At 36.8% G+C, this 21,865-nt stretch overlaps 1 protein-coding gene across 1 annotated transcript in view; it reads right to left on the bottom strand.

The window, feature by feature from the left end:
* Positions 1–252: 252 nt before the first annotated feature.
* Positions 253–21,865, bottom strand: part of Dph6 (diphthamine biosynthesis 6) — a 28,101-nt gene continuing 6,488 nt past the window's right edge. The window contains 3 exon segments of the mRNA XM_013352626.2: positions 253–353; positions 356–437; positions 21,197–21,390. Of these exon segments, the coding sequence (XP_013208080.2) occupies positions 253–353; positions 356–437; positions 21,197–21,390 (377 nt within the window).

Below are 21,865 nucleotides of genomic sequence, written 5' to 3'. Positions count from 1 at the left end.
AAAAGCAAAGTGATTAGCAGTCATTACTGTTAATTAGTGCTCACATTACATTACTTAGGATGAATCTCCTTTAAGCTAAATACATGGAAAGTTTATTTTTGCAAGTTTTCCAAACTATGCCTAGGTAAGTATCGGGATAAACCGTCAACTACCAGTAAGCAGAATGAAAAACAGGGACAGAGCAACATGCAATTACTATGTCTACATTTTTAAACAGGAAGAGGGTTGAGGGGAATGAGTAAAACTGGAAACTCATACTTCACATTCTGCAATCTCACTGATAAAAGGAGGAAATGTGTGTTTATCAAACTTGCTGTGAGTGCACAGTTCATTTGGATTCCTGTAAACAATCCCTGGCTGCCCACTTCCAAATGCATGTGAAAGTCTTGGGGATTCAGAGCAACATATTGAGCAAGCAAGGTCACTCTAGCAATGCCCTGGAAATGGGAAATTAGGAAAACGTGGCAATCAGAGGGCTAGGACTGACCAGAAAAGCCCTGAGGCTGGCTTACCATCTTTCACCAGCAGTCAGGCTGTCTCTGCTTATTCAGTATTAACACAACAGGGCCCTCAGTGAATGAAAAGAACTCCACACACCTAACTAGGACACTGGCTCTCTTGTTTAGAGAATGACAGACATTTGTCACAGAAAACAAAACAAAAACCTCTCAAACATAGCTTTCACAGACCAGCTCCAAAAGGCAAACAGGCTCCTCATGAACTTCCACAGAGACCAGGGAATGGCTGACATCCTGTTGGTTATTAGGGTTCCTCTCCCACATATCATTCTGTATATTTAAAAATATCAGTCATATGTTCAACAAAGAAGCCTCAAAAGCAATGCATACCTCTTAGAAGACAAAATTACAGATTTAAAAAAATGCAAAAGCAAACACTGTTAATACTGTCCATATAGAAACTTAAAATATAGCCTTCAGGTATTGTTCTCCATATGTACAGTAAAAATGCATCCTACAAAATATTATAACACCAAGTATTGACAATGTATTTTCTCACTCTGAGTAGTACATTTAGATGTATTTTTTAAAACTTCACTTTTGATGTCATACAGCATTCTGCCATATAGATGCATCATAATTTAGATTGCCAGTCATTTGTAAATTGTCAAGTACATTTTATTTCTTTAGGATAAATCTCCCAAGTGAAACCACATTTTTGTGTCTAATGAGTTCTGCTAAATTATCCTCCAGAAAACTTGAGCCAATTTACAGGATTTCTGAAAACTCGTAACAGCACCAACTTCTCAAGACCACTATCTTTTGTTTAGCTAAGGTACTTTTGAACATTTTTTTCCCCATGTAAATTTCTTACTTTGTAAAATGCCTGTTCATATTCTTAGTCTGTATCACTATTTAGATACATGCTGCAAAACATTAAACAAACAAAACATAAAAACAATAACAACAAAAAACAATAAATAATCAAATCATCAAATTTTTATTTCACCAATGAGGCATGCTTCAAAGAGAATTATATGAGCTTTTCTTTACCTCATGCAAAATGTAAATTAAAGTCTTTTGGAATTGCAAACATTATCTCACTAATGCTACCTCTCTTTTTTGTAAGTGGAAAAACCTTCAGCTAGTATCAGCAGCAATGTTTTCTTGTTCTTTCTCTGGACTTTTTCTTATTTCATGAAAGAATGTGAACATATTTTAGCATGTTAATTGTTTTATTAGAGATATCAATGGATCAAGGATAGAAACTAGAACTATCAGTGATGGACAATATCTTCATATTTTTAATTGTGAATCAAGGACTTAATTAAATACACCATTCTTATAAGAAATACTAAGTGTTAAAAAAAAATTTGTTAATACAATGTAGAAGATAGCAATTGACCCAAGGCCTCAAGCATCTTAAGTAAACTTCTTCTGCCTCTGAGCTATGCTCCTAACTCCAAAGGAAGTCCAGGTTACCCTGGACCTCTAGATCCTCTGCCTCAGTTTCTCCAGTATATCCTACTGGTTAGTGGCAATATAACTAGCACAGTATTGTAAAACTTAAAGATAAGAGTCATCAGGACAAAGAGATCTGTGGCCAGATCTGACAATGTGAGTTTGATCCCTGGAGCTCAGATGGTAGAAATAAAGCATGGACTCCCATCCACTGCCCTCTGATCTGCACAAGTGTACTGTGACACACATGCACACAAATAAATATAAAATAAATTTAAAGATTTAAAAATACATTTCTTAAAATATAATAAAAGTAAATTAATAATAATAATAAAATTACTGGAAAACACAATATATAAAGCTAAATTTTTATTACTAGATTCAACAAATTATAACATAAAATTATTTATTGGAGTTACTGTAAATTTTTATGTGCTTTTCCTGCATATATTTTATCTTGAATCATTATGCAAGTACCCGATTAGCCCTTAGAAAATCTTTCTCAGAAGTCAGAACTCAAAGTTACTCGGAGAGCCTAAGAGATCAAACATACACAGATTATATGAATTAAGTACCTATGTTGCTGTTACCAAGTCATATGACTGCCCTCTTCCACACTGTCAATCTATATGGCACACTGGCTTTTGTTGTACGTGTATTGCTATAAATGTATCTACCGTGAGTACAAACATATGCTGTGGGAGTACAGGCTGGTATAAACTCATAAGAAGTGACACTATTAGGAGGTATGGCTTTGTTGGGGTAAGTATGGCCTTGTTGGAGGAAGTGCATAAATTTGGTGGGCTGGGCTTTGAGGTCTCAAACATGCTCAAGTCATACCCTATGTTTCAGTTCACTTCCTGTTGCCTGCGGGGGTAAGATGTAGTAATCTCAGCTCCTTCTATAGCACCACATCTGTCTGCAAGTTATCATGATGTATCATGATGATAACGGACTAATCCTCTAAATCTGTAAGCTACACCATTAAATGATTTTCTTTATAAGAATTGCCATGGTCATGGTGTCTCTTCACACCAATAGAAACCCTAACAAAGGCCAGAAGTTTGTATCAGAGACTGGGTATTTCTGTGATAGATCTGACCATGTTTTCATTTGGAGGAATTTGCATTTTGGTACTTAGTGTTAGGAAAGCAGTGGGAAGCTTTAAGCACTGCTCAATGGGACATGCTACTAGGAGAATGGAAGACTATTAATGGTGCTGAGAATGATTTGAACTTTGGGGGTTGGCTCAAGAGGTTTCAATGGGGTGAAATTTTAGTATGTTGCCTAGATACTGTGTTGTGATATTTTGATGAAGAAAGTGGCTGTTTTTTTGCCCTTGTCCAAACAGTCTGCCTTAGGCTAATGAGAAGAGATTTGAATGCAAGCTGTGGGCAGAGGAAATCTCAAAACAGCCTAGTATAGACTCTGTCCTGTGATTACTAGTGTTCATGCTTGTAAAGATGAAAAGGAACAACTGAGGAGAAAAGGAGCAACAGGAAGGTGAATGAAGGTAAATACTGTGATCAAAGAGATAAACAAATTAAGAAATGGACTAAAGGGATTGGTGACCTTAGGGCAAGATCCCACCCAGATAAATTTCCAATTTGTGGAAAGGAACTAAAGAAAAGCTTACAGCCCCTTGTGGTGGTGCTTGCTTTTAAACCCAGCCCTCAGAAGGCAGAGACTGGTGGATCTCTGAGTTCAAGGCCAGACAGCCTGGTCTACAGAGCAAGTTACAGGACAACCAAGTTTAGGCAGTGAAGGTGACCATCAAAAACAAAAAGTTGGTAAAGATGTTCCAGCCCCAGAGCTTCTGCCACATGGTTTCGGCTTTGGAGTTAAGGACAGAAGAAAGGTTACAGAATTTGCCACCAGGACCAAGGAAAGCCATTAAGGCCAGGCATGTGTCAGGGGTTCCATGAATGGAGGCCTAGAAAGGCCATTTCACAAAGCTGTGAAGTTGAAGCCTGGATTGCCTTGGAGACCCCAAAATGTTGGAGATGCCAGAGCTGTGAGATGCCTGCTAAGGAATGCTGCTAACAGGGAGTGAAACTAGCCTGAGAGAAAAAAGTAGGTTGCAGTCAAGAAAGATGAAAGGAGTTGGAGATATGGAGATATGACATTAAACATGGAGATGCAGAGTCTGAAGTTTGCCCAGCTGGTTTTTGGTCTTACTTTGGTCCAATATTTCCTCACTATGCTCCCTTCCCTATTTTTTAGAACAGGAACTCTGTATCATGGAAGTGTGTGGTTTTTTAAAATTATTTTATAGGGGATTACAATTAAGAGATTGTATGAGTCTTGGAACAGACTTTGAACTTTGGACTTTAAAACATTGTTGAGGCTGTAATAGACTATGGGAACTTTTGAAGTTGGACTAAATGCATTTTACATTATATTATTGTTATAAACTTATGGGGACCAGCGAGTAGAATGTGATACTTTAAATACAACCGGCCCCCAAAGCTCATAGGGTACTGTTAAGGAGGTATGGCTTTGTTGGTGTTGGTATGGCATTGTTGGAAAAAGTGTGTCACCGTGGAGGTGGGCTTTGTGCTGTCCTATATGCTCAAGCCATGCCCAGTGTTTCCGTTTACTTCCTGTTTCCTGCAGATTAGTTCCTTCTCCAGCACTATGCTTGCATCCCGCCATGTCCCACAATGGTGCTAATGAATCAGACCTCTAAAACTATAAGCTACCCCACTAAATTTTTTTTTCTTTATAAGAATTGCCATGGTCATGGCATGGCAATAGAAACCCTAATTAAGACAAGTTTTATCACTTTTTAGTTGTATAACCTTAGACAAGTTACTTAACCTATATTTTAAGTATCTGCAAACTAAAGGTAATATGCCCCATTGAGATGATGTATATATAAATCAGAATATAAATTAGAAAGTTTGTAGGGATAATTGTGGATTTTTCAATACGTGATACAATGGGAAAAATCTATATGATTTATAGAGCTAATATAATAAAAAGTACACAATTATAGTATGGCAAAATATTTACAAACAGGAATTCCTGAGAGAAATTCCACCCTTAATTTGGGATAGAATTGACTATGTGATTGATGAAAATCATTAAGAACATTGTGGAGCAAATATACAACAAAAAACTGTTAAGTACTTCCTACAATTAGGACATTACAATGAATGCGGAGGAGTGCCCAAAGCTGAAAATCAGGCAATTCTAGCTAAAAGTTATAAATGAATAGAAAGAATATGCCATTCATATAAATAATGATGAAAATAGCATAACAGGATAAACACTTGTAAAAGTAACAGAAAGGAAAAAAGACAACTGGGGAGGTCAGAAGCAATGTCATTTATATCACGGCCTCTCAGCTTCCAGTATAGAAAGTCCATAGGTCTACTTCCTAACAACCAGGTCTCCGAGCCAGAAGCTCCTTCACAGGCCTCAGTGCCCTCACTTCTTTTGTTTGTCGTACCGCAGACTCATGGTGACCCTCTCACCACAGCTTCGCAAATATTAGAACTGGAGGTCTTAGCCAAAATGGTGTTTATTAGTCCTTATTATTCCATTCGTAAAAAACTTAAAATACCACTGCTTAATCTTTTCTCTAGACATATCTACAGCACCCTCATCTTCTCCATCCACACAATGAGTCTATCACCAGATACAGAGCAGAGTATGTGATCATAGGATCAGAGCCCCACTGATTCTCAACTAAAGGGTCATAATATGCCTAGGTTCCAAGATTTTCTGTAACTAATGGTTAAAAACTTGGCTATAAACATTTAAAACGAACTGACTACTATTATACCTAAGAGAAAAACAAAGAATTCACTCCCTACAAACTTATATATTCAAAAGTCTGCATAAAATTGACTCTTTCAGATTTAGAAACCCTCTCTTAAAGAATCACAATATCCTCCAGAGAAGTCCACAAGTTCATTCTTATTAGATGTCTGTGATCAAGCTCAAGTTTTATAGTCTTTCAAAGTCAGAAGCACATGGATGCGGTCTAAGGAAATCCCAAAAATTGCTCTAAAAGAACATGACAAAATAAAGTTCAATGAAAAAAAAAAAGCATTAAATTATGACCTTTGCCATCTTTGGGTTCAACCTTCTGTATCTGCAGTGGAAAGAGTCCAACCATGAGTCTACTCACATAGGACACTTGAGAGGAAACAATTTCATAGTTCTTAGAAAGCTGAATTACACACTGAAAGAACCTAAGGAAGACTCCAAGGGATAAAACCCATAGGGAATGAATTGATAAGGATAAATTCACCCCAAACTATAGTATAAACAAATCTAATTCTTCCACATAACTATCACTCTTTTCTCCTATGCATAACATTACTAAATGTAACAATACTTGCATTTTTCTTGGTGTTCACTTACAATAGCTATTAAATATTACTATTCCAGTGGAACTCTGTATGCAATGAAACAAAATGACTCTACAGAACTTTAATGGATCATTTTGGGAGCTAAGGAATAAAAGAGAAGAAAGACTCGAGACTGACATGAAGGTGAAGGGATAACAGAAAGTGGAACCTAATTAACGTAGCTCCTTTGCTTTAGAAACTTCAGGAGTCATCATGGAGTTAGAGAGACGGCTCAGTGGTTAAGGGCCCTAGATAATCTTGCAGACTGTGGTTTCATTCCCAGCACCCAGCTTGCAGCTCACAACAATCTGACAACAGTTCTAGAGGATCCTACTTTGTCCTCAGATACTTCATAAACACACTGTTCAAGGGAATATATGGAGGCAAAATATCCATATACATTAAAGAACAAAAAATTTAAAGAGGCATTTGTACATGCTCTCAAAACAGAGAAACAAGACAGAAGGAAATATGGGTCCATATTTTGCAGACAAAATGACTGAATTCAAGAGGAACAGAGTTAAATATAGTATCTATTCTAGACTAGGACTCATGAGAAGAAATATAATACAACTGCAAATTTTCAAGTTACAACCATAAATAAACAATAGAAAGAATAGGCCTGGAGGGATGGCTCAGCCGTTAAAGGCTAGGCTCACAACCAAAAATATAAGAGTTCGGTTCCCAGCACCCACGGCTGTCCCTCCAGGTACCAAAAAAATTAAAAAAAAAAAGAAAGAATAGAAAATCCATATTGGGAATATAGCTAGAAATGAAAAATAATTAGAAGTTGTTTTGCAGGGATCCTAACCATCACAGTAGTAAAGATGATTTCTACTGAAGAGAGCAATGTGAATAGGCACACTTAGGAAAAGTGGACTTCACAGGAGTTTGTGGAATAAATTGTGCACAGTAAACCTTGGGAGAGACATCACAAACACAGCACAAAGGCAGTATTTCCCTTACAGCCTGAAAGCCAGTTCCTATCTGCTATCATGCCCAAGGGCTACAAAACCTGTTGACTCCTTATTTTGCTTTATTTGAGTGTGAATAACTATTATATGTAGTTACAACAGTAATTTGAACTATGTATCTCCATGGGAATGCTATTATGATAAAAATACATTATTATCAATCACTTTGTATCTTTTTGAGAATTTACAGAATTTATTTTTAGGAAGCAAAGTCAAAACATTTAGGTGATGTATATTTCACAAAGTTTTAATAAGAGATTGTTAAATATCCAATTAAAAGAACTAGCAAGATAAAAATTAACCTTAACTTCAGTCAATGAATCCAGAATGATATGAAGCAGATTATAAACCATGCTGCCCAAGATTAAGGAAAAAACATAATGTCATAACATTTAAGAGCACAATATTTATAATATATGGCTATAAAATTGACTTCGGCTATGAATATTATCCAGCAAGAGCTGTGTAAGTTAGCTATTGTACTGTGCATTTAACATAGAGTCTTCTTGTTACTACTGAAACACCATCAAGAGCTTTATTAGTCCCCTGCAGTATACACCCTTCACTTGTGTGATTGCTATTTGCCTGGTTACTATTCACATAACTTTCTAGCTTTCTGAAATCTTCATTCTCAACCTGAACTTGCCTGTGGAATAGCATTTCTCTAATCTCTTACTTGCATTATCATTGCTCCACCAGTTCATTCTGAAGTTAACTTGCAACTCTATCTGTCTGTCACTCCTTGGGCAACCCCTTCAGGGTAGTGGCTTTTAATCTTTACTCTAAGAATTGTTAACAGAAAGAAATACATATGTATGTAAATACACACATATAAACATACAGCTGCATATATAAATGCAGATAGTATTATATGCATGTATATATTAGACATAGTACTCAAACAGGTAGTCAGTCAACTAAGAAAAAGAAAGAGGTAAGAAATAAAAGAGACACAAATGAAAATGGAGAAGTGAAATTATTCTTATCTGCAAATGGCATATTGTATACTCAAAAACCTAACATTTCTACCAGAAAACCTGTCAAACTGATAAATTCATCATTTACAAGATACAAACATCAATATAAAAAATAGCACCCTTTTTATATAGTAAGATTTCCAAGAAAGAAATAATGACAGAAATTCATTCTCAAAAGTTATAACAAATATTTGGCAATAAATTTAATCAAGAAAGCAAAAGACCTTTACAATGAAAATTATAAAACACTGAAGGAAGAAAGTTTAAGAGTATACACAATGCAATGAGAGGAACTCTCATAAACATGAATTATAAAAAATATATTTTTAAATGTTCATACTAGGTAAAACAAATGAATAGAGTAAATTAAATTCTCATGTAAATACCAATGGTATTCTTCAAAAAACTGAAAATGTTCCTCAATTTCATATGAAAGCACTAATCACCTTAGACAACAACCAAAACAATCTAACAAGAAGGTCAAATGTGAGCACATTATAACACTTGATTACAAAACACAATACACAACCACAGTAACTGAAAGACTTCGGTAGTATCATGAAAACAAGAGACCTGTAGATGAGAACAAAGAGCTGAGAAGTAAGTCCATTCATCTATAAACCACTGACTCTTATTTAAGGTACCACAAACATATACTGGAGAAAGAGCAAACAGTTTCTTCAATAAATGGTGCAGGGAAAACCAAAAAAGCCACATGGAGATTCAATTTGACTCTCAATTTTCAGCATGGACAATAAATAACTTAAAATGAATAAAGTATCCAAGTATAAGTAAAGCAAACAAGAAACCACTAGACAAGAACACAGGAAGAAACTCAAGACATTAGTAAAGGCTCTTCTGTTATATTTTTTAATATCAAAAGCAACAGACTAATAGAATTACAGTATAGCATAAGGCTGCTCCACAACAAAGTAAACAACAATGAAATAAAAGAGGAGCCAGGATAAGTGAAGCTGAACATGTCTGGGGTAGGGGTGGGGTGTGAGTCAAATAATATCAAATTAACTCCAAAAGATTCCAAGATTATTCTTTATTGTAAGGGAAAAACTCATGGATCTGGAACGGAGGTCCAACCTCAAGGTGTGGAGCATGAGAGCAAGGGAGAGCAAGAGCTGAATGGCAGTTCTCTCTGGATACCCAAAATGTCATGCTCCAACCTGTTCCAGCCTCTTAAAGGTTATTGACTAAAGAAGGTTACCCAACAGGTAAGTGAAACCACTGTTAATAGATCACCCAACAAAGGGTTAAAATCCAGTGAACATAAGAAACTGATAAAAGTATCATCCAAATAATCCAACTTAAAAATAACTATTCTAGATACTTCTTAAAAAAATAAAAATAGGCAGCAACTATATGAAAAAATGTTCAATATATCAACTATGAAAGAAATGTAAATTAAAACTACACGTTATACCCATGTAAAAATAACTATTACTAAAAACTGAAGTGAGGATATAGAAAAAATAGAACTCTCATACATTATTGGTAAAAATGGAAATGAGTATAATTATTGTGGAAAAAAATATAGAAATTACTCAAAATTTAAATTACCTAGCCCTAGTAGTGCAGGTTTATATTAATCTTAGACACTTAGGACACTGATGCAGAAGAGCTTCAAATTCAAAGCCTGCCTAGGTCACAATATGAATTAAAGGCTAGCCTGGGCAACTTGGTAAAGCTATGTTTCAAAATAAAAGTGAAAGAGAGCTAGCAATATACCACAACACGTATGGCCTTGGGGTCAATTCCAAAGCACAAATTTATAAAAATCTGAAAATGTATGTAGAACTATCCTATGATCTAGCTATACCACATATGTATGTGTGTATCCAATGGAAACTTCAGGAAACATCACAAACCGTCAATTACAATTTCCTTTGATTACTCCATATCTTCTCATGTCAATACAGAATGAAGTCTCTATTATGTCATCTCTTGTCAAAAACCATACCCAATATATAACTGCTTCCTATAACCACTTTATCTTTTTTCTAATGTTTCTAAATTTAAAGACAAAAATCCATTATAAAACACTCATGGGCTAGAGTGAACACTGCTTTGCAGAAGACCTCAGTTTAACACCCAGATACAAAGTTGGGAGCTCACTGATGTGTGAGTGTCATATATCAATCTGTTCATTTCATTGGTTAAGTAATAAAGAAACTGCTTGGCCCTCATAGGTTAAAACATAGGTGGGTGGAGTAAACAGAACAGAATGCTGGGAGGAAGAGGAAGTGAGCTCAGACTCGACAGCTCTGCTCTCTGGAGCAGAGGCCATGCTCCCCTCTCCCGGGCAGACACAATGAACTCCGACCCAGGATGTACATAGGCTAGAATCTTCCTGGTAAGTGCACCTTGTCGTGCTACATAGATTATTAGAAATGGGTTAAGAGGTTGAAACTAATGGGCCAGGCAGTGTTTAAAAGAATACAATTTGTGTGTTGTTATTTCTGGTGTAAAGCTAGCCATGTGGGAGCCGGGCGGGATGAAAAGCAGGCCAGCAGCTCGTACAACAGCTCACAACCAGTTCAGCTCCACATAGATTCAACTCCTCTGGCCTTCATGGGAAGTCTCACTCATATGAACATAACCCCACACAATCACACAACTAAAATAGTATTTTTAAAAGATCTTTATAGTATGTATGATTATGTTGTGTGACAATCAATAAAGTCCTACTTGAAATGTAATGCAAGGCCACCAACAAAAGAATAAAGAAACTGTTATCAATCTGTCATACGTTCTTAGTCATTTAATTGAGAACACCACAGTGACAGCATAAACTACATGTGAAAAAAAAGACTAGAGGACAGAAACATAAAACCAGCATCTTAGATGACACAATTACAGAAGCAGAGAGCCACAAAAGGTTTCTTTGAAAATAATGGTTATACATTCAGAGAAAGGGCAAAAAGTCAATGGGACAGAAACTCCAGAGGTTGGAAAGCATAAAGAAAGAAATACAAGAAATAAAGTCAATTGGTAAATTCCAAGAGGGTCACCAGATGAGAAAATGACAGAAATACATAGGTAAGGTTCACAGACAGTATATAGACACTGTCAGCAACACCAAGTGGAGACAGTCCACAGCTGAGGAGACACAATCAACTTGAGAAAAAGAAGGCATCTAAAGTTGATGTTTTAGGAAAAACCTACAGATAAAAAGTCTGATCCAGGAAGTGGTGGTACACACCTTTAATCTCAGCACTCAGGAGGCAGAGGAAAGTGGATATTTGAGTTCTAGGTCAGCCTGGTCTACAGAGTGGGTTCCAGGATACCTAGACTTATACAGAGAAACCCTATCTGGGTGTGGAAAATAAAACCAAAGAAAAATCTGATCCTATGATAACATGAGGAAGTTCCAACAACTGAAAATTACCATCCAACTCTACTTCCTAGAGAGATTTATCATCTTCTATTTCCTTACACATGTCTGACTTTACCATCTGAACAGGCCAAATATTGTACAGCCTTAAGGCGCAGCACCAGGGAGCAAAACGACACTGGATAACTACAGTGCCAACACTTCCTGTTTAGAGACCAGGGTCAATACTAGAAATACATTTATCATGCCAAGGGACCAGGCTTAATGTCCCATATCTTGGGGACTGACAGGGCTTGAGAGAACCTGTGCAGTGCTGAGGAGCCAGGAGCAATCTGCAATCTGGGCAGAGCTATGTCCTGTTTAGCCAGCACTGTCTGGGTCCTCCCTACAAATCTTAAAGCCATATTATACTTTCCTCCCACTTTAAACACTCTGGATTCACCTCAAAGCCACTTAAGATTCTAGACCATTTCCCCCAAAGATAAGAAGTGAAAAGACTCACAAAGCAGGTTTCCTAATACAGGGATATTGTGAAAAAGTCTCTTCTCCGCATTTGTATAAAATGTACTACAGCCGGAGATCACGCTTAGTACAGATAATAATCGCACCACAAATACTAGGATGCCTTATTTTATAAACTTTCACCATGATGCCGAAGCCCCTTAAGTTCTGGCCAAAAATAGAAAAAAACTGGATTATGTCATATAATGAAATAATACCAGTACTCCTACATTAGATAAATTATGAAATTAAAATTTAATTTGATAATTTTTTGAATTATATACCCTTTAAAACAATTCTTCAGGGCTGGAGAGATGGCTCAGAGGTTAGGAGCATTGCCTGCTCTTCCAAAGGTCCTGAGCTCAATTCCCCAGCAACCACATGGTGGCTCACAACCATCTGTAACGGGGTCTGGTGCCCTCTTCTGGCCTGCAGGCATATACACTGACAGAATATTGTATACATAATAAATAAATAAATAAATAAATAAATAAATAAATAAATAAAATTCTTCATGAGCCTACATATGCCAAAACCTTTCCCAGGTACTTACGATACAAAAATGGAAGTGAGCATTGTGCATCATGCTGAAGGTCTCACAGCCCAACAGCCAGTATAGCCATATAAATGATCACAGTGACATGCTGAGGGCCACAATTAAATAATTGACAAGTTGCCATTAGAGCTCCAAAAATAAGGAAGATTACAGATTTCACAGTGGATGAAGATGAAGTTCTTCAGGAGAATAAAGAAATGAGACTTTTTTAAAAAGGCTAAAGTCACTGCTTTTTTTTAAAAAAAAAAGGTTGAAATTAAAGTGGCTACTGGTTATAATTTTATCATAGGCTTATGTGGGAATGACAGGATCAGATTAATAGGACACAGGGACTTCTGATTAAGTGTCTTAACAGTGGGCTTCTTGAGCATGCATACAGTCTTCCTGACAACTATGTGCTAGAAGAGCTACACGAAGCACAGGTGAATGACTCATTAGGAGACTGCTATGTACTATAGACAGACAAGCAGCCACGGCAAGAATGACATCAAAGTGTCAGATTTATACTTCGTCAAAGTATTATCAACAGGTTACAGAGAAATAACAGTAGCCACTGAAGTAAAGGAGGAGCTAAGCAAAAGTTCAAGCTTGGTCGTGGGACTCAGGTTTTGAAATGAGTGATGGGGTCTAATTCCTAAGAAGGTAATACAAAAATTGAAATTTTCTTACAGAAACTTTCTGTTCTCAACTTGCTAAGTTCACTATGCTTACAGTATATTAAAGTCAGGAACTTATGAATAACTAAATTATGAAAATCTCAGATTGCAAAGTCAAGGCTGTGGGGCCAATGGTTAATTTTAAAAAACATACATAAAGGAGGATGAAGGAAGAAGGGAAGAAAGAATGCAGTGGGAAAGAGGCCACAAAAACAGGGAAATGGTCAAAGAATCACCTCTCATGGTTGCCAAAGTTGCCCATATCTGAAAGCTATTAAACTCTGGAAACCTGCTGCTCTTTATGCCTCTACCATAGTCCATCTTTCTGACAGCAAGAACCTGATCTAAGTTGAAGGTCCATCATTTGTTTATGCCTGGAATATATTATCAGAATTCAATAATAATTTCTCTACTTCTTTCTCCAGAAATGGTTGGTTTACAAATGAAATCAACTTTTAGAAACAGTAACTGGCTTGAGAATGTTATGTCAGGCCAAAGAACAATGACATAAAATTGGCTATTTTTCTTTAAGCTGTGTAAGACGACTAGAGCTTTGTCTAGAATTACACTAGAAAGAATGTAAATAGGAACTAACTTCTAACTGCAAGAGTTCTGACTAAATAGTCAACAGAGGCTAGAGAGAGAAACAAAATAAAACAGGATAAAACAACACTGCATTTGATTATCTAATTGGGTCCTATATTTTTACTTGTTGCTAAACTTACCTTTACAGTATTTTTAACAAATCGTATTTTATTTAAAATTGATTAAATGGGGAAGATGGAGCCCCAGTTGGATATCTCTGATCATCAAACAAAGCTTTCAGTCCCAGGAATTGGTCACATGTAATTGAGTTACTGGCCGAAGGAGCCAATAAGAACCTTCAGACAATTATTACTCTCAAAAAAACTAACAGTAAGGCCTTATTGCTAAAGACAAACCCTACACAACTCACTGAACATGAAGAAGCCATGTTGGTACCTGCCTAGAACCTTTATCCCCTATGGACCAGTGTTCATGATACTAAAAGGGAGTCTGCAAGCAACTGAAGCAGAAAGGTAAACGACATCCCCAAAACAAAGTCTTCAGCATCCAAAGGTCTGCCTGCAGTGATATGCTAGGGCAATAGTGACACATTTATGGCAGTAACTAACTAGTATCTGATTGGATTTAAGGCCCATTCCATGATATGGAGCCCATTCTGATACAGCTGAGGAGGGCATGACCTGGGACATATAGGTCTGGAACCTAGGGAAAAACAAACATTACCATTCTGCTAAAGGAGGGTAGCCATAAAATGAATACTCATGACATTCGGATATACTCATAGATCAGTGTCTTCCTCAGTCATCATCAGAAAAGCTTCCTCCTCCGGGCTGGAAGATGGCTCAGCAGTTGAGAGCACTGGTTGAAGTTCAATTCCCAGCACCCACACGGTAGCTCACTGCTCTGTGACTCCAGTTCCAGAGGATCCAACACCCTCAGACATACATGCAAGCAAAATACTAATGCAAATACAACAAAAATAAATAAATCATTAAAAGAATCATGAAAGGAAAGTTTCCTCCCACAATAGATAGTAACTAACTAGGAGCCACAGTAGATGATGTGGAGAGAGTAAGAGACACTAGAACAGTCAGTTGTCCTAAATGGAAGGTCTCTATCAAATTTCTCTCCCTTAGGGTTCCAGGAACCCTGATGAAGAGAAAGGGAAGGTTCAAGATCATACAAGTCAGAGGGGATGAAGGACACCAAGAAAACAAACAAGGCCTTCTAAACACAGCAGCAGGACTGATGCAATATGAACGCACAGCACTGTGGGAGTATGCGCAAGCCCTGTGCCAGATGGAATTCCAGCACTGAGAGAGGCACTGGACACAGCACCATCCCTAACACAGAAGCTATTTCCAATTGACAGCCACTTGCAAATGAAAAAATAGTTCTCCCCAATAGAGTCTCATTGTGGATACAAACCACTCTTAAACAGTAGGTCCCACAACAGGAAAACAATGACATCGTTGAAAATTCCTTGTCTCATAATGTTTTATCAGGGCATTTTACCCCTTCCAGAGTCTTTGCATATATATTATGGCTTCCTGTGTTGTGTTTTTATGGGATTCCTGTATGTGCTATCCTGTGTCTCTCTGTTTATATATGTTTCTCATACTTTTTTTTTCTGCTGTTTGTCTGTTTTGTCTTATTCTAATTTGTCTGTTTCTGTTTTATCTGGTTTTATTTTATTACTTGGATGCCTGTTTGTCTTCTAAGGAGAGACAGACAGGATGTGGATTAGGATAGGAGGGGAGGGAGGAAGGATCTCAGACAAACTGGGTAAGGGTAAACCATAACCAGAATATAGTGTATTAAAAAATCTATTTTCAATAAAAGAAAAAGTAGTAGAAAAATAAAAATAAAAGTGATAAAGTGATTGGCTAGAACTTCTTCTCTCTGGTAAAAAATAAATTATCAGAGAATGTAACACAGCAACCGATATTCTCTAAAAGCAAAGGTGAAGGTACCTTCGTTTTGTATTGCATTTTACAATTTACTTTCAACAGTAAATACTCCATTTTTAAGAAATTATCCTATAACAAATATTTCTTAAATTATTCATTTAAGAAAGCAATTATTCACTAATTACCATATTTAAGTTATGAGGAATTTAAAGTCACTGTCAAGCTGAGATGCCTATGAACAAATGAGTACAAAAGGAGTGTCAGTAAGGTTAGAAGAGGGAGACTGAGACTGCATGCTCAAGTGTCAGAAGCACATTAGATATGTCCCATTAGAACCAAGTTAACATGGGCTTCTGGATGCTGAAATTCTATTAAATGACACAAAGGTACAATCTATCAAAAACAAGAACAGCAGGGATCTATCGGAGCCAGAATATCTCAACTTCTTGCGTGAATCAGAAAGAAGATAAAAGGCTGATAACTGATGAATCAGTAGAGAAAGCATAATCTGCTGCTGCCTGGAAGAGAACAAGGAAGAAGGAGCCAGGGGAGCCACACCATCATGAACTCCAGGTTCACAAGTCTGAGCCATGTCTGGGAAAACTAAAACCAATGTGGTTACAGTCAGCTCTTCTCTTATTCTTACACAGCACGAGAAAAAAGAAAAAAAGAAAAACAAAGAAAATAGGAACAGCTGAGGAAGCACCAGATAGGATTTAAAAACTTGTACTTATATTTTAAGAATGATACAAGGGATGTGGCTGCTACAGAGAAAGAAAATTATCTGGAAAAAGAAAACTCAATGAATAAAGAAAGTTCTTAGCTATTGGAGAAATACTGCTTAAAAAAACTCAACACAAAAATAAAAAGGATTCCAGAAGCACTCTCAGAAAAACAATAACAAGCCGGGCGGTGGTGGCGCACGCCTTTAATCCCAGCACTCGGGAGGCAGAGGCAGGCGGATCTCTGTGAGTTTGAGACCAGCCTGGTCTACAAGAGCTAGTTCCAGGACAGGCTCCAAAACCACAGAGAAACCCTGTCTCGAAAAAACCAAAAAAAAAAAAAAAAGAAAAACAAAGAAAAACAATAACGAAAAGGCATAAAGCTGGGGACATGGCTCATTAGATAAGGGGCCTCCTGGCAAGCATGCAGCCTATGCGGTGTCTGAGTTCAGTTTACCAGCATCTAGGTAAAAAAACAAAAACAAAAACCAACCAACCAAAAAACAAACAAACAAACCCAGATATAGCAGCTTGCCTGTATTTCTTGTACTGGGGATACAAAAAAAGGAAGATTATTGGTGCTTGCTGGCCAGATATTCTGTATTCTGTCCAATTACTGACCTCCTGGCCTACTCAGAGATGCTGTATCAAAAAAATAAGGTAGAGAAGCCATTGAGAAAGCCACCTAATATCAACCTCTGGCCTCCACATGCATGTACACATGTGCCAAGACCTCCCCCACCACACACACACACACCACCACCACCACCACCAAACCAGATAGGACCCATTCTGGTCCCCAAGAAACATCTGTCCTTACTAATGACAGACAAGAAAAATATTCGGGAAAATAGAAGTTACATAAAGATTCATCCTACAAACTGTAATTTCTGACTAGGCAGTGCTGGGTGTTTGTGCAGGGGGGGGGAGGCGGAACATGAAGAAAATTAAGAAGAGAAAATTATCAAACAATTCACAAAAGAGGACTTCCCAGAACCATCCTTACACTATAAGTCATCTCGCTCTGCCATTTTTTTCTATTATATTTGACATTAACTATTTCCCTTTCAAAACAAAAAGTAAAAAGCAAAGGTTATTAAATATCTATATCCCATAGTCAACCTCTTTCTAGACAAATGGAAGAACACAGCTTCTGTCAATTGCCAGTGCTATATTCTGTTAGGACAAACCATCCCTGGACCAGTACAGACAGAAGAGGAAGGCTCTACTGTAAGTGGGCTAGACATAAAGGTTATCATTTGGGCCATAAGGCTGTCACCAAACAGGGACAAGCTTTCAAAGAGATATCCTATCACTAGGCAATTACAGAAGACTTACAGGAAAGCATTCGTTCAGTAATGTTCAGTAAAAACTGTGGGGCAAAATACAAACACTTTCAAAGTGTAAGACTTTGAATGGATCTGCCCTTTGGAAATGTCTTAAAGAAACATTCCACCAAAATGGAGATACTGGGAAGAAACCTCATATCTAGAAAGAAACAGTACCAAATCAAAAGAGAGGAAAAAAATAGATCCTTAAATATGATTCTATAAAAAAAATGATGCCAATTTGTATCTTTTAATAGGCTTCAATAAAAAAACCTTGAACACAATTCATAAATTACTGGTTTCAGAAAAAGAAGGTTACACCATATTAAACTAGAAGAGAATCACATTACACTTCAATACTAGAATACAAAAGAGACATCATACAACCAACTTTTTTTTTTTTTTGATTTTTTGAGACAGGATTTCTCTTTAGAGCCTGTCCTGTAACTAGTTCTTGTAGACCAGGCAGAACTCCAACTCACAAAGATTCACCTGCCTCTGCCTCCTGAGTGCTCGGATTAAAGGCAAGTGCCATCACCACCCAGCAAATAGCTTCAGATACCTATATGAGACTCACAGGTACCTAACTGAAGGGATATGATGGATTGATACATTTTCCTGACCTCAACAAAACAGAAAACTTGTAATTCTAACCTTCCTGGAGTTTATAATCCTAGGACTTTGCTACTTAAACAGATTGAATTATTTTCAAAATGAAGCTCACCCTAGAAAAACATGGCTCTCACATTTGAAGGGAAAAATCTATAAAAACAAAAGACATATGTAACACAAGCGAGAAACCTGTTAGGAATTAACAAATGAAACAAAAGTAAGTCCTGGCGCTTCAATACTGCATTAACATTCAAAAGCTTAAAGTGCAGTTCTTTTGCTTATAGAAAGTTGAGACAAACTTGGAAATTATAGCCCTTTCTAAATTAGTTTCTTTTCTATAATTACTCAATTATTCATGAGAATATATGAGACCTCTACTGAAATCTTTGTACCTGTGTTTCACAAATGGATTTAACTTTAAAAGCTTAGCTATACAATTTCTTTCATAAAAGTAATAGATTTCTGATATTGATGTCTTTAAAATATCCTATAGTAAATTAATATTTTTACATAGGAAAAGAAGAAACTATTTAGTCCCAGACAACTTGATAACATCTCTTTCAACTATAGTTATAATTATCATGTATGAAATTCCAAAGCAGAAGTTGTCAAGATTTAACATTAGCATTAATTTATGTCATAATTGACGGTTACTATCAAGATAATGGCAAAGCATCCATTTCTCCAAAGACAGCATGGAGAGAAAGGGGATTTCTTTTTAATTACTGCTAATCTGCTCACTTTTAATTAAACTGATTAGTAATTTATTATCATTCCCTTTCCTGGATGGTTGTTATTATCACAGGATTTCTTCAAAGTTATCACATTGGTGATTTTTAAGCAACCCAATTATTTCTAGTGCAGGTTCCATCATTTTGTAATATTGTTTTATACTGAAATGTCGATATCCAGTTTCAGTGTTGTCTGGAAAAACAAATGTGCAAAGACAAAATCTGGATCTCATCTTTACATCTCCAACCTTTCTAGAGAGACAATCATGGAAAGCAGAAGTCTTTTCCTTCCTCCTTGTTGTGCAATCACAGTAGTTAAAATGAGCATGCAGCTCCCAACGCCAGCCTCTGCAAAGTCTCCACTTTATATGCTGTCAAACTAAACAGCACTCTGCAAAATAGCTCCTGTGCTTCTTTTGAATATAAAAAAGTTCTGACATACAAAATAGGAACTGCTTTCTTTTTTTTTTTTTTTTTGGTTTTTCGAGACAGGGTTTCTCTGTGGCTTTGGAGCCTGTCCTGGAACTAGCTCTGTAGACCAGGCTGGTCTCGAACTCACAGAGATCCGCCTGCCTCTGCCTCCCGAGTGCTGGGATTAAAGGCGTGCGCCACCATCGCCCAGCGGAACTGTTTTCATTAAGCTACCTTAAATGTATTTGGCTATCTGGTATTTTTCTTAATCAAAACTGTTAACTAATATAAAATTTTGATTAATATTATAAATTTTCAATTAAGAAATGTTCATTACATAACTTGGGAGAGGGTTGAACTAAAGAGTGAAAAAATGCAATGGTACAGGAAAGGACGGAATTCTTTTTCTTTCCCCTGTAAAAGTATTGAGATATTCAGTACACACTGACTTGAGTCCCCATCAGTATGCCTTATGTGAACTGAATATGTACAGTGGCTGAATAAACATTTGTTTTAGGAAGAATGCTGAACTATCCTCAATAACTGATTATCAGTGAGCATGCAAGGATGATCGTTACTATCATCTCCTTCTACATTCACTGAGTGAGGTATCTAGTAGATAGATGAGCCCACATTTCTCTCCAAGATTTTCTGTGCTGGAACTATTCTTGAATGAATGATGGACAACAACAAAAAATACATATAATGCCTTATTAATTCATAATTCTGACAAATTTATTGAAAGCTCAGCTCTGACTTCCTTCCTTCCAGTCTGCGTAACCTTATGGGAGAGGTCTCACTGGCCATCCCAGCCAGTACATCCCTGGCTATCTCAGGCTATCAGTTGCTGTCACCTTGGTCTCACTTCACTCCTTCTCATAGTACTCTTCCACAACAGCCATCTTGTCTGTTCCTTGTCTTACTCTTGCAACTAGAAACTCTAATCTAATAAAGAAATGGGCCGGGCGATGGTGGCGCACGCCTTTAATCCCAGCACTCGGGAGGCAGAGGCAGGCGGATCTCTGTGAGTTCGAGACCAGCCTGGTCTACAGAGCTAGTGCCAGGACAGGCTCCAAAGCCACAGAGAAACCCTGTCTCGAAAAACCAAAAAAAAAGAAAAAAAAAAAAGAAATGGGACTCATCAATTTGTTTAGTAGGGATTTAAAATCTGTTAAAGAAAAAGATTGACTGCTATTGTTTTTCAATACCCTGAAGGAAAAGAAATACCATTTGATGAGGGTGCTTGAGAGATGGCTAAGCAGTTAAAGGCACTGGGATCCAGCACTCACATGGAGGTTTATAACCATCTGTAAGTCTCAGTTCAGGAAATCAAATTCCCTTTTCTGGCCTCTGTAGGTACCAGACATACATATGTTATACAAACATATATGCAGGCAAAACACACATACAATATGTTGAAAAAAATCATGTGATAAGCCTAGATGCAAATCTATACTTAAAGACTTACTTTTCCATAGTCTAACATAAAGACATACCAGCAAATTTTTGTTACCTTCCACCTAAAAGATAAAAATATCCTTTCAAAAAATAGCTGGGCTATGAACAGATACAAACTATTTAATATTAAATAACTCAATAAATGAAAGTTACAAAGTTCAAAAGGGATAGTTAGTCACTCTGCATACCTTAACAAGTTTCAATAGTTCATAGAGATCTTCAACCTCATCACCTTCCCGTGTGGTATACATTTTTCCTGTCTCCAAGCTCCTTCCTCTTATGGTTTTGCGGTACAGGGGAAGAGCCATTGCTTCTGCATACAGGTCAATGGCATGGTGACCCACTGTCTGATACATGTAGCTATCCAATTCATCTGACTCCACTGTAATAGTTAAATAGAAATAATTAGTAAGACAGAGTAAAAACAAATAGGCTTTAGGAAACAACTTTTTTCATTTGAAGACTAGTCAACACTAAGCTTGAAAGTGTACCGTTATCTCCCCGCAGTTATAGTGAGATAATACATGGACACTACACATTTGTCTCAGCTAAATTCAGTTCAGCTCAGCTCTAATCATCTGGGTTTCTAATTAGTAACAGGATTACATTTATATTTTTAAAATTATATACAATTCTTAAATATAAGAGCAATGAACGCAATAAATTTTTAATTAGTTTATTCAATTAGAAATTAAATTACATAAGTTTATCCAAATCATTCAGGTTATTCAAAAAATCATCTAGACTTTTAATAAAAATTTCTCTTAAATAAATACCTGCTTAGTAAGTAAGACATATTTGGCAGAAAAAAATAGATATACTTGCTATGTTTTATAATAAATACATCAACAAAATAT

The sequence above is a fragment of the Microtus ochrogaster genome, assembly GCF_000317375.1.
Source record: "Microtus ochrogaster isolate Prairie Vole_2 chromosome 14 unlocalized genomic scaffold, MicOch1.0 chr14_random_1, whole genome shotgun sequence".
In the NCBI taxonomy this organism is placed as follows: Eukaryota; Metazoa; Chordata; class Mammalia; order Rodentia; family Cricetidae; genus Microtus; species Microtus ochrogaster.
This window is presented reverse-complemented; position numbering and strand designations above follow the sequence as displayed.